The sequence below is a fragment of the Microchirus variegatus genome, assembly GCF_963457635.1.
Source record: "Microchirus variegatus genome assembly, chromosome: 17".
In the NCBI taxonomy this organism is placed as follows: domain Eukaryota; kingdom Metazoa; phylum Chordata; class Actinopteri; order Pleuronectiformes; family Soleidae; genus Microchirus; species Microchirus variegatus.
The window spans coordinates 15,678,234-15,691,563 of NC_139818.1; the positions used below are offsets into that span (position 1 = coordinate 15,678,234).

Below are 13,330 nucleotides of genomic sequence, written 5' to 3' on the forward strand. Positions count from 1 at the left end.
TGGAAGCAGGAGCAGTCTTTTCTGGCAAAACTAAGTTAGTTTGGTGATAGTAGATGAATACAAACTTTACACTGTTACACACATTATTTGCACATATTCCCAGTGTCTGGTGTTAGGTGATGCTGCTGCTTGGTGTCTTAAATCTGGGGATAAATAGATAAAGTATTTGTTTGATTTTAGTGATAAAAAAATCATTGAGAAATCTAAAAAATCTGAACTAGAGAGGAGAAAAGAGGAGCCGAGCGTGGTCTCACTGGTTCAGTGAGGCAAGGTCTGAAAGGAATGACTCATATTTGCAGTGCATCAAATATCTGCCTTCATGTAAAACAGCTGGTCTTAGTTAAAGCACATTGTGCAGCTCAGGGAAGAATTTGCTGGTCCTTTAAAATAGTGATACTCTTTAAAGATGCAGTGTGTCATTTCTGGTGATTGTTGTTGCTGTTGATGATGATATTATTCTGACTCTGTTTGGTCTTTGTGAGCAGAAACTCACTCATCTTCTACCACTTTATCCTCCACATGATGGTTGCGTAGGGCTAGTACACAGGGTCACAGAGAGTCAAAGAACTCACGCTATGGAACTATGGTCAATTTAGAGTGTCCAATTTTCCTAATCCCAAAATCTGTTTTCTGGATTATGCGAGGAAACAGGAGAACCTGGAGAAAAACCCATGCACACACGCGGAGAACATACAAACTCCATGCAGAAAGGTCGGGTCTTCTTGCTGCAAAGGCAAGAGTGCACCACCAGTGTGGCCCATGAACAGAAACAACAAACCATCATACCGGACTGAAGGAGCAATTGTGTGTATACAGCGGTAGCACAGGGGGTTGAGCAGGGACAATGTGCATTTATCCCCATCAAACTGCTAAAAGACCAAGTAGAATTCACCTGTTTGCAGCTGTCGACGTTGCGGTTTGCTCTGTCTAGTTTGACATAAAATGTATGTTTTTTTGGAAAGGTGGGTGCATTGTCTGCAGCGTGCCACTATAAGTTACAGAGGTGAGAACTTTTCATTAACTTTAACGGTTATACTTAACCTGATAATGACAGTGGCCACCCACATTTAGGACAGGATCTATAGCTTCCTGTCCTTCCTCTGACTCTAATGACTGCGCTCAAGCCGCACAGAGAGCCAGCTGGGTTATCATTAGGCTCAGCAACAACATTTTCTTCTTCCAACGTCCCCTTGTTAAAACCCCCTGAAAATGTGTGTATCACGAATTGAGCATTCTAGGTGGTATCTGATGGTTCCATAGGCCCGTGAGGACTAACAGGCCCACTGTCGTGCTAAAAATGCCTTTAACCCGTGAGATTATTGGTGATGTAAAGCACCAGGACTGGACTCTCCTCAGCCCACTGCCTCTCCCTCAACATGTCGAGACGCTCTGCAGTTTGCATTCCTGCTCCAGTTTCCCCCCGGAGCTCAGCCGCTTAACAATATACGCTATTTCTAAGCAATTTATGTCCATGATCACGTGTAATAGAAAAAGTTTAGTTTGATATCTAAGAGTCTGTTTGATGAGGCTGTGTGTCCACTTTTATAGGCTCACTTTATAGCCGTTGAACCATGTGAACTACTGTAGTTTGCCATAGAATTTGAGCGTCTATTCATGTGTTTCTTTGTCTGCCACATCTTCACTTTCCACCCCTGCAACACGCGTTGCTCTCTCTCTCTCTCTCTCTCTCTCTCTCTCTCTCTCTCTCTCTCCCTCTCCCTCCCTTTCTCACTCTCACTCTCTCTAATTTGTGTCCTGTCTCTACCTGCCTTGCGCATTGCTGAAGTTCTTCACTTCTTCTAACCCCCACCACCGCCAGCCCCCACTACCACCACGCTCTCTCGTACCTCTCCTCTGCTACCACTTAAACATCCCTCAGCAGTGGGAGGGAGAGAGACACCCAAACTTTAAAGATTTGCCACCCCGGGGCCACACATAAGTTCATGAGGTAGGAGTGTGTCAGACTCCACCCTCCTCTCCTCTCAGCTAAATCCAGCCCCACTGTCCCACTCAGCCTCTCCCTGCTTTGTCCATACATTTTTATTTTTTTTTCTCGTGCAAGTTACCATTTTTTCTTGATGTTTTTGCAAAGTTGATGCAGCATTGGTTGTAGAGATCATCACTCCTTATATAGAAGAGTTTGTGTGCCTTGTGCAGAGTTTTTTTTTTTTGTTTTGTCTAATGCACAACACTTTTAAGAGAAGATCATAGCTATGGGATACTCCTCCCACTTCTGCATTTGTTCCAAATGTTCCGCTGCTCCATATTGATGAAATATGACACGCCAGCTTAAAGGAAACATGACATTTCCAATGCCCAAATCACAGGTAATCACAGTGCTTTTTTTTATCGTGTTTTGGAAGCAGGTAGAAACGATGGATGAGGGTAACAGAGAATAGTTTGAAGACGAAGGGGAACATCTTTTTTTGTTCTGTCCCTGCGCATGAGCTCAGTTCCTGAGCATCTGGAATCACTCAGAGCTGTACTGCTGGCTGCAGTATGCTCAGCTCTGTGCTCCGACTTCAACTTCAGAACTAAAATGAGAGAAATCCTGACAAAGTCAGTCTCGAGCATGATGAATGTTTTTTGACTATGCACAACAAATGCACGTTTTTAGGCAAATGTCTGCCATACTTATTCATCTTTATTCTGACCAACGGACACCAAACGGAAAAAAAGAAGAAAAACAAACCATAAACAGATGCAGAAGCGAATGTAACCCATACAGTTACACCTATAATTGTGTGTTGACCAACACCCAATGCCCTGTATTCAACTCTTACTACTATACATTACTGAATATATTATTCTCAGAAAGAGCCCAGTATTATAATTTACCCCATCATGACAAGCAATAAGTGCAAACACTAATTAATTCCTTAATTCTCTGGAAATGCCCACTTTTCAGTTACAGTTCTGGATTTTTGGACATTTGTATTGTATTACTTGGGCAGTACGACCTGCTTGTAATTTAGCGCGCACACTTTCATACGCTTTCTTTCAGCCACTGTTCTTATTGTTATTCATAAACTCCTGTCATGTTTATTGTGGTAAACAGTATTTAGACAAGACCAAGTCTATTGTGTGTGTGTATGTGTGTAATTAGAGAGAGAAAGTGACTGTGGCCTGTGCCTGTTTTGTTGCTCCAGTACCTTTAAGGCAATACAAGCCATGACAAGTACACCGGTTCTTCACCTGTCACCTGTAGCTATATATTCCACACACACACACACACACACACACACACACACACACACACACACACACACACACACACACACACACACACACACACACACACACACACACACACACACACACACACACACACACACACACATGTTCTCAGATGCTCTCTTTGCATTTTGTGAATGTTCGTCATCAACTAGACTTTTTTTCTTAAAATTGAGGTTATGTGAAACCGTGGCATCTTATATCTTAAAGGTGCCATATGTAATAATGTGGCCAAAAAAGGTTACTACATTCCAATTCAAAATACCGAGGTCTTTTAGGCTTAGTTTTCTGACATAACTGGCAACCAGTGGTTGCTCGGCAGCTGAGACTCTACTGACTGCAATGATTGGTAGATGGCGGTAGGTGGCGCCACATGCCAAAACATGATTTCAAAACATAAACATGATTTGCGGTCTGTAAAAGATTCTTTTTTATTCGAATATTTTGGCTGTACTGTTGTTGTTGGTGAGTTCAGTTTGTTATATGAACATTATTCCAGAGTCTCTGTGACATATTAGGAGGATTTTATGGCCAGTTGCTTTAGATTTATTACATAATGCACCTTTAACTTGTTTTATTTTAGAGCCCGCAAATATTAGTCAACAAATTGTTAAAATTGCATTATATTGCATTATAGTGTCTTATAAATGACAATAACCTCCTTTTTCATCATGAATACACCTATAAATAATCAGTTTTGGTGATTGTTTGATTATTTGAAGCTATTTTAAGACAAATGCCATGATTATCTGATTGACAGTAGTTAAATGACACTATATGGTTTCTTCCTTAGACCATAAAGTGATTCTTTTATTGGGTTTGGGACCTTGGTGTTTTTGACTTCCCCCATTTTCTGACACATGTTAAAGACAAAGGTGTAAAGTGGAAAGGGGCAATGGGTGACTTAAAAAGAAAATCTATATTTGATACACTTATCTCTTGACATCTTTTCTCATCTGATTACGACATTTGATGATTTCAGTGAAGTTCCTTTGGGTTTGTTTGGGGTCACAGTTTTAGAATAAAGGAGAAGGCAAAGGGTGGAGTCTCTCATTATGGTCCAAATGTTGTCTTTGTCTGTGGTACAGTAGTTTCACTGGACTCCTCCTGGACTGCTGTGAAGACCAGACATTTGAGTTCAGCGAGGATGAATCACCAGCCAGATCATTTTTGACAGTGACAGTAACAGGCAGTCTTCTGTGGTAGAAAACGACAGAGCTGAAAATGACCAGTTTAAATTCTTTATTTGACAATATAGTATGAGAATATAGAAAACTGTTTAATACGTTTTTCAGTGTTTTCCCCATGCAAACTTCAGATGTCTTCGCTGAAAGGTCATATTGCCATGCGTGGTGTCAATGCCGAAGTGAAAACATGTCGGTACGATCCCTCTGGGATAATCACTGTGTGAGGCCTTGTCCTCAGACCTGGGGCCAGTGAGCATGGAGGCCAGAAAAAACAGCCGCCACCAATGGAAGTGCTAAAACTACACAGGATTTCACAGGAGATCAGGATCAAGGAAGCAATGTCAGTCAGCTTAAGGCAGCAGATGACTTCAAAACACGCAAACACATAGACACATATAGGTGTCTATGTGTTTGCGTCTCTCAGAGGCCGCAGTAGTGACGTTGCATGGTTAGAAATGTAGTTTGGGTTTGACACTGCGATCCCAAAGTATGAAATAAAGGAAGGATATTCTGAATGCAGGAGGGAATTGAGTATGCCACCTTCTGGCCAAACGTTCCTCACATCTGTGCTAAGTAGGGAAAGTAAACAGCCACTGTGTGAAGATCAAGACCGAAGCATGTCTCGGCAAACTGTGCAACACAAATACGGAAAAGGCTCCAGCTCTTTTGAAAAGTTATGTGATGTCTATGCTGTGCATGGACCATAGCTGTTTAATGCTCATTCCTAAAACCCCAGACGGTCCATTTTATTTAAGCACTATCTATCCCTTGAAGTCTTGCTTCAACAAGGAAAAGTGCCACGTTAAAAAAAAAAAAAAAGAAGAAAAATACTGTACACTGTCTGCATCCAAGCCATGTGTTGAGGAGACATCTCTCCTCAAGTGTTGGCTGGAATGGAAGCCACTGAAGAGCCCCCTCTAGTGCACGATGTCTCCCGCGTCAGGCTAGTCCCAACTTCTCAAGCTGGTTCACCATGTAAACACCCCAAGCACACAAAGACCAGTGGTGATGACGAATGCGGATGCGCACATCATCTGCATTTTAGGGTTTGCAGAGTGTGGTCTCATTTGATTGGTGGGGGGGGGGGGGTCGACATGGAGGTGGTGGATGGGAGAATTTCAAGATGAAATGGTGAAACGTGATACTCAGGATCATGCCTGAAGCATCTGCTGGAAGGAGGAGCTGCAGACAGTGCAGAAGGGTGTGGAGAGATTAACTCTTTCATCTCATTCAACTACAGGATCATTGATATCAGTGCAACATGGCTGTCTTTCTTTTAATATGTAATTATCAATCATTCCAAAATTCTGATCCTTAACTTGAAACCTATTGTGCAGTTACATTACTAAATTAAAGTTTGATTTTCATGCTCACTGTAAACAAGGATGATTTAATAGTGTTGTGGGTTTTTTTTTGGTTTAGCAGGTGGTGGTTACTTTTGTTTTCTCTAGAAATACTCTGAGTTGCTTTATCCAATGGAAATTGGACATGAACACTGGCTGAATGCATCATGTGGCCCAAAATACAAATATTGCAAATACTATTTCCTGAAGTCTAGATGATGTCCTCTTTATTTTCAAATAAAACCAAATAAGTAAATCTGTTGTCACCCATACATTTGAGAAATAAAACCTATAACACATTCTTGTCACTGTCGGTCTGAGCTGTGAGCGAATCATTTGTGTTTCCTTGTCGAACAAAGAGAAAAATGGGGGACGCTGCCATTTTCCTTGGATTTTCCATTTAGCTCAACAGAAAGTTGGCCTGGAGCAACGATCAGCTGTCACTGGAGAGGAGGCCTGTGCAGCTAGTTTGATTAAATCCACAGCAAAAGTCGCACACATCAGGACATTATTCACTTGTTTTTTGAGTTTGTTTAGAAGTTTTAACCTCTCAAGGGCATCAAACTTCTTCTTAAAGCAGTTGGCATCACTGCCTCCTTCTACACTTTCCCCTTCTGAATAAAGGCATCAAACATCACCAGTGGCTGCGATTGCACCTCACTTTTTCACCATCCTCATGCCTGTAAGCTCTGTCTCATCCTGGCTGTAGCCTTTAAACGTGAGTCTTCCTCTCATCTGGATTGTCTGAAACTTTCTTACAAGAGACTTCAGATTGATAGCAGCTGTGGCTGTTGGCTTGGTTCAAGCTGTGGGAGGCTGCAGCGGGGCCAGCGGGGCGGAGCTACAACATCTGGAAAAGGGGGAAAAGCTGGCTGAAACACTGAGAGGAGAGCACAGCAACATGGATACTCTCTGAGCCAATGCTGCTGCCAGTGTGTTTGCAAATTAACTGTTTAATCTCTGGCCTTAAAATGTTTCAGGTGATTGAGTCGTTGTCCTACTATTGAACCAATGCGGCGTCACTTAAAAGTCTGCATCTGTTTGGTAGAGCGTGTTAGTCAGAGTGTGTGGTGAACACGGTGGAAAGAGTGGACTGTTGCTGTTGAGACCCGACCCTGTGGGCCTCTCCTGGTGTAGAGCGTGTCTAAACATGTGGGAGCCGTCTGTGGAAGGAAAAAAGGAGGAAGGGGGTTGAGCTGTTGCTTGTGCTGGTCAAGAAAACCTTTTCTCTCTTCACAAATGACTTTCTTCTCTGTAAAACTGTTGATTCCTTCCTGAGTAAAATGAGATTTTCCTCTTAATTTTCTGTGTTGTTTGCAAATTGTTGCCGTACAAAAATGGGGTAAACTGTTACCGATACTACAAGCAAATAAAAGCCACAGATTACAGATTTTCTACTTCTGAGAATAAATACAAGTAGCACTTTTCTATGAGACAATTTTTATTGGTTTTCAAATGTTACCTCAAGGCATTATAATGGGCATAATCAAGAACAAAATAATTAAGGGAAGAGCCTTGGAGACTAAACAGAATGATGTTACTATCAATACAGCACAAGTACAATGTATCATTTAACAACAAGTTAAATGACTAAAGCAAACATTTCACAGTAAGCATATTTCATTAACCATCCATCCATGATCTTTGGAAAAGTCATAAAATCATAGAATCTAAAGCACTTTCGATAAAAAACATTTTTGGACGGTGTTCATCCACATCCAGTACTTCATCTCTTATTGTTAAGGTCCCATCTGTAAGAATTTGTGAAATCGAATAGCAAAATAACAAAGAATTGCCCCCTAGAAACATGGCGATACTAGATGGGGGTCTTCATAAAGCATGGTCCTTGGCTAAATTACATGCAAAAGTCTTATTCTATACAAAAACTCAACTTTTTTTTATTATTTTACATGGATTATACACTTCTACAAACGTCTTTGCTATCATGGGGCGATGGTAGCTCAGTGGTAGAGCGAGTCATCTTTCAACTCAAAGTTAGCTAGTCTACATGCCGATGTGTCCTTGGGCAAGACACTAAACCCCGCGTTGCAGAGAAAAGTAAATGCGCTGTATGAAAGTGTGAGTGAATGTCAAAACTGTAGTTTTAAGCAGCTTTGATTTCTTATCAAAACCAGAAAAGTGCTATATAAATACAGACCATTTACCATTTACAGCATGAGAAGTATTTTACATTTGTACCAATAAACCTTCTGAGTTGCACACTGGACCTTTAACTTTTTGATATTTAATTTGACAGTAAGTCAGTCATAATAGTTACAGGATTATAAATCTAAACCCCTTATGTTCAAACCTAAAACCTACAAACCAAATATTGGACTCACAAGTTACATTTTTTGTCTCGGAAATGTTGAGAAATATTACCATTATTTGTGTCTCTGAACACTTACTATAAGTATGTACACTATGTAAGCGAACATGCTCAGTGCAGCCATGGTAGTTTGCTGATGTTGGTAATATTTACCATGTTTATTATCTTCCTTTTTACAAACTGATATTTGTTAAGGCACAGTACAGACTCCAACCATGGTTTTTCAACAAATTAGACATTAGACAAGTCATAATATCATCAATCACATTTCATGTGGGAACATGAATGGCAGAAACAAAGTTATTGGCAAGCTATCCAATAGCTGTTGAGACCTCATGGAAGTGTTACAGGGTAAGTCAGGACATAACCAGGATTAAAAATACATTTGACTTGATGCTTAACTCAGACAGGTTGACTGGGTTTATGCACTTTTCTGTTTACAGCTATTGTGAGTCACTCAAGAGCTCAGTTGCACAGGAAAAGTAAGAGTTACTGTGGATGTCACGTTTATTTCTGGTGAAGTGGTGAACTTTGTCTTGCCATGGTAATTATACGCTATGGTCTACTGAATTTTCAGCCAGGCAAAGTCAGTATAATTAACGTATGTCCCTCCCTTTTTCTCCTCGCTCCTTGAAACTTGCCTCAGTTTTGACTTTTTATTCTTATAAAAAAAAAAAAAATTAAAAACGAGTGAACATGCGCTTCAAGCAGCTGTGAAAGAGTGAGCTTTCCCTGGGTTTGCATAGCAGAGGGATGGAGGTTGACAGAGTGAGTGAGGTACTGGCATCCCACCGGCTGCATGGACAGAAGGGGCATTCTTCTCCGTCGGACCCCCCGCCCCACACTAAGTCATCTCCTACAGGCCACAGTTTGTCAGCCAATCTGCCCTCCGTTTACCAAGGAAATGTTCACTTAGTGCAGGAAGTCTGAGGTTTCCCCCCTTACGTTTGATTTCAGGAGTTACCTAAACAACACTGGGGTTATAGGTAAGGTCAGAACAACATAGGTGGGAACTAAGTCCTGTAGAGATGTTTGATGTCATTTCACCTGTAAATGATGTATAAATCATAAGTAAAATATAATATTAATCTCCTATTACACCCAGTGCTGTATTATTATTACTCTTGGTAAATTTAAATCACTTTTTTTCAAAGTATTTATGTATTTTGTTGTTCTCTGTACTATAGATATTTTTAAATTTTAATACGCATGTGTGATTTATACAGTTAATTCATTATGCAAGCAAAAACCCTTAAAGAATTATGTGATGTACATAACATTATCATACAGATCAATGCATTTCAAAATCAGGTGTCAAAACAACAAACATTAAATATTGTTGTCCCTGTATTTAACCTATAATATAAAGGTGAAATCACTATAAAACATCAACTCCATAAAGCTGAGCAAATGTGAAACAAAAAGGTACTTTATTTTACAGAAAATAACATTTCCTTATGTTAATGTATGTGTGCTTGATCATGAGAGGCGACAGTACAGGGTGTTAGTATCAAGCAACAGACATAAAGCTCTACCAAGAACACTTAGGTTATTATTATGGACTATTTTACAATATTTTTTTTTGTATGCACAGACAAAACACTATACAGAACAGAATAAGGACATGGTAATTGTGCGTTTTTTCTGCACTTCCCATCGAAATGAAAGAGTCCCATTGCATCAAGCTTGTGCAGTTTCACTAATGGCCTGCAGGGGAAGTGCAAAGCTGACCCACTACAGCTTCTTCTTAGCCAGCTGGGCCAGCTCTCTGGCTTTCCTCCTCTTGAGCTTCTTTTTGAGGAGGAGCAAGTCGATGTAGACGATGTGATCCAACACCGCAGAGGCACAGAGGAGTCCACCATGTAGAGCTCCTGCGATACCGCAACTGAACACGTCCTGACCTGGAACACAGAGAGACACACACACAACACACACACAACTTGCTGGATGAGAGAAGGCAACAAGTCTACACTGAGATTGTTGGCTTTTCTCAACCTTTCCACCTCGTGTTAATAGGTCTGAGAAATCGAAATGACACCTCGTACCTGACAAGTAGAGGTTTTTGACCGGAGTGTTGCACCTGTTCCTCGCCACAGCCTCCGCATGGAAACGGTCGAGGTTGTGTTCAGCTGAGTACATGGCTCCGCGCTGGGCACCAAGGTAGTGCATGTTGGTCAGTGGGGTTGCCACATCCTGGAAAACCAACTGGAAAAAAAGTCATAGCCCATTTATACTTCAGTCCACATTAAAAAAAAAATACAAACAACATCTCAGTTACCTTGAGAACTTTCTAAAGCTAAAACTGGAAGCATATTGGAAGAATTAGGTTGCATCTACCTTGTCTCTGATTTTCGGAAACAGAGTGCAGGCCCAGTCAAACAGGTTCCTAGCGAATCTCATCTTGTATTCGTGATATTCGTCGCCCCGTTTACGCACAGTCGTGTCCTTCCATTCCTCAAACCACTCGTACTTCACCATGGTCAAGATTGTCATGCAAGATTTTCCTGTAAAAACATGAAACGTAAACCACATTGCACTTGATCCATGTAGATGGTTCATAATCTCACAGCAGTGCAGCTAAAAAAGTACTATTCTATTAGTAGTAGCCTCATAGCATCATTTCCTTTTTAAAATTAATTGCAATTGTCATGGTGAAAGAAGTGTCTTTGTACCAGGGTGTCTAAGTTTGGCTTCTGGGTCTTTGGAAGAAGGCATTGTGATGAACATCATGGGAATGTTATCTGGTGCTTCATCTTTGCTCAAGGAAAAGAAGTCATCCATCCTGAGAGAAAAGAAAGGGAACATTTAATCTTGACCTCCCAAATTCAAAGCATCAAAAAATAATCCACAGGAATTAGCTGTAACCTGAATTGTCCTTTACAGCCATCTAGAGGATAAACAGGAAACTGTCAACCTGCTTGCTTGACTCAGCCACATGCTGTAATATAACGTATGTTCCTTGATGTAAGTTATTCAATTAATATTTTTACTTTTCTTCTGCAACATAGGAAACAATAACAATAATAAATGTGGCAATGTCCCTGGTAGCAACTATGGCTTCACTGAGGAGTCACTACTTATACAATAGTGCCCCCTTGTGGTTATTAACAGCTGTATCCCTGTTGATTGTGATCACCCCTCTGCAAACTTACGACTTGTCCATGTTGTTGTTCTTGAACAGCCAGAAGTTGGTGGACACCAGGTCCAACTCCTCCTGAGTCCCATCAAAGCCAGAGAAGACCAAAAACGATCCTCTGCCATGTTTCATCATGTTCAGTCGTTCCTGAATACCTGAAAAGTGAGGCGAGTGTTCACACTGAAGCTTTTGTGTTATACATGTGCCGACATTGCATTTATTATTCCTGTCACCGACCATCATGAACTTGAACCTCTGGGGGAAGAAGTTTCTGGAAGGTGGTGAAGACGCCGCAGTTTGAGACGACCACTGGTGCATGAACTTCCACTTCCTCCTGACCTTTCCTCACTTTCACACCTGTCACGGAAAGGAAGCTTTTAGTCAAGTTACCCGATGAGCGTCTCTCCACTGACAGTTTTCTCAGTTCTCACCATATGCTGCTCCCTTCTCGTTAACCAGGATCTGGGAGACAGGAGCTCTCACCAGGCAGTTTCCACCATATTTCTGGATAGTGCGAATGATGTGGAAGGCGATTTCACTGGAACCGCCTTTAGGGTAGTAGGCACCTCGTTTGTAGTGATGATTGAGGAGGGCATTGATCAAAATACTGGAATCCTTTGGAGCCACACCTGAGTATATCAAAAGGAAATTTACCTTACACTACATTGTGATCAAACTGGTCCCTCATCCATTCATCACATTCCACACTGTTGAACTCCTAAGCCCCATTGTCACATCCTGTAATCAGGAGGATTTAGAAATATTCCTGGTTAATATACATCAGAGGTGTCAAACTCATTTTAGTTCAGGGGCCACATACAGCACAATTTGATCTCTAGTGGGCTGGACCGGGCAAATAATAGCATAATAACCTATTAACAACAAGCACTCAAAAATGGTTCCCTTTATTTTACATTAACTGAAGTATATTTTTACAAAACATATTATGAAGAGCTTGAAATTTCTTGAGAAAAATAAGCGCAATATTATGCCTAAGAACCATTTACAGGCATATGTAACTGAAAAATATTAGAAACATATGACACCCTGATATAGGATTAGAATTTTTGAATCCAATATGAATTATGTGTTTTCTCCAACAATGGACAAATGGAGAAAGTATTACAACTGTGAAATTACGGTATCAATGTTTTGAGTTTAAGCATTATTTTCAGGCGTTTACATCCATAACAGGTTGACGGGTTGATATAAAGGATTTACACTGAGTATAATTTGCATTACCATTAGTGTCCTTCTCATTCTGGAGAAGAGAGGCTCTAACACCGTTTGGTCAATTCATGCGCTTGGAATTATTTCGTCACTTATTGTCTGCTTTTCCCTTTTTGCAGACTCACCATAAAAAAGGTACGAGAACATGACATGCAGATCCCTGTTGCTCGTCAGGGTGTTCACAAAATGTGTCGCTCCCGTGCCAGTATAGCGGAAGACTGGTGAGAGGAAGTTTGCGATTCCTGACTTCAACAGGAACAGAGATATCCACTGAGGAATCAGCTTTAAAGTTGCCAGGTAGTGCGTCTTCTTAGCTACAACCTGTTGGAACATGGCATAGTTTTAAATGTATAGTTTGCATTTTGGAGAGACTGAACTGTGTCCACTTTCCCTTGTAGTACCTTCATTAATTTGAAGTATGCCTCGATGGCCTCAGTATCATCAGGAAATTGTTTCATCAGATGAGTTTTCATCTCGGTTTTACCGCTGACCATGGTGTACTCCCTCATCTCATCACCCAGGCCGATCCGGATGGTGTCAAAATGTGGCTCAAGCTGTTGGAACTGGAGTTGGCCCTCAGAGATCTGGTCAAAGGCGATACGCAGCAGACTGTTCTCATGGACCTGACCAATGTAGTGAAGCCCTGGAGAAGAATGAGTGAGATGGAAATATGATGCAAAGTTTTTTTTATATATATATATATATATAGAGAGAGAAATTAATATTTTTATTAAATTATCCAACCCATAAATATATACTTTTTGCTTATGACCTGGAAGGTTTTGTGTAAATTTGACAGTCTTTGAGTGGAAGAGGATTCAGAAAATCATTTAAATGCATCCTCCTCATCACAGTTTCCCATGTATCAACC

The 13,330-nt window shown here is 40.8% G+C and overlaps 1 protein-coding gene across 1 annotated transcript in view; it reads right to left on the reverse strand.

Annotated features, from left to right (window-relative positions):
* Window positions 1-9,827: 9,827 nt before the first annotated feature.
* Window positions 9,828-13,330, reverse strand: part of LOC310939478 (inactive all-trans-retinol 13,14-reductase) — a gene marked incomplete at both ends in the record, with an annotated part of 55,371 nt that continues 51,868 nt past the window's right edge. The window contains 9 exons of the mRNA XM_083904245.1: window positions 9,828-9,994; window positions 10,139-10,298; window positions 10,431-10,597; window positions 10,766-10,875; window positions 11,246-11,384; window positions 11,467-11,586; window positions 11,661-11,858; window positions 12,585-12,780; window positions 12,861-13,102. Coding sequence (XP_083760371.1) covers window positions 9,828-9,994; window positions 10,139-10,298; window positions 10,431-10,597; window positions 10,766-10,875; window positions 11,246-11,384; window positions 11,467-11,586; window positions 11,661-11,858; window positions 12,585-12,780; window positions 12,861-13,102 — 1,499 coding nt within the window. The remainder of the gene's footprint in view (window positions 9,995-10,138; window positions 10,299-10,430; window positions 10,598-10,765; window positions 10,876-11,245; window positions 11,385-11,466; window positions 11,587-11,660; window positions 11,859-12,584; window positions 12,781-12,860; window positions 13,103-13,330) is intronic.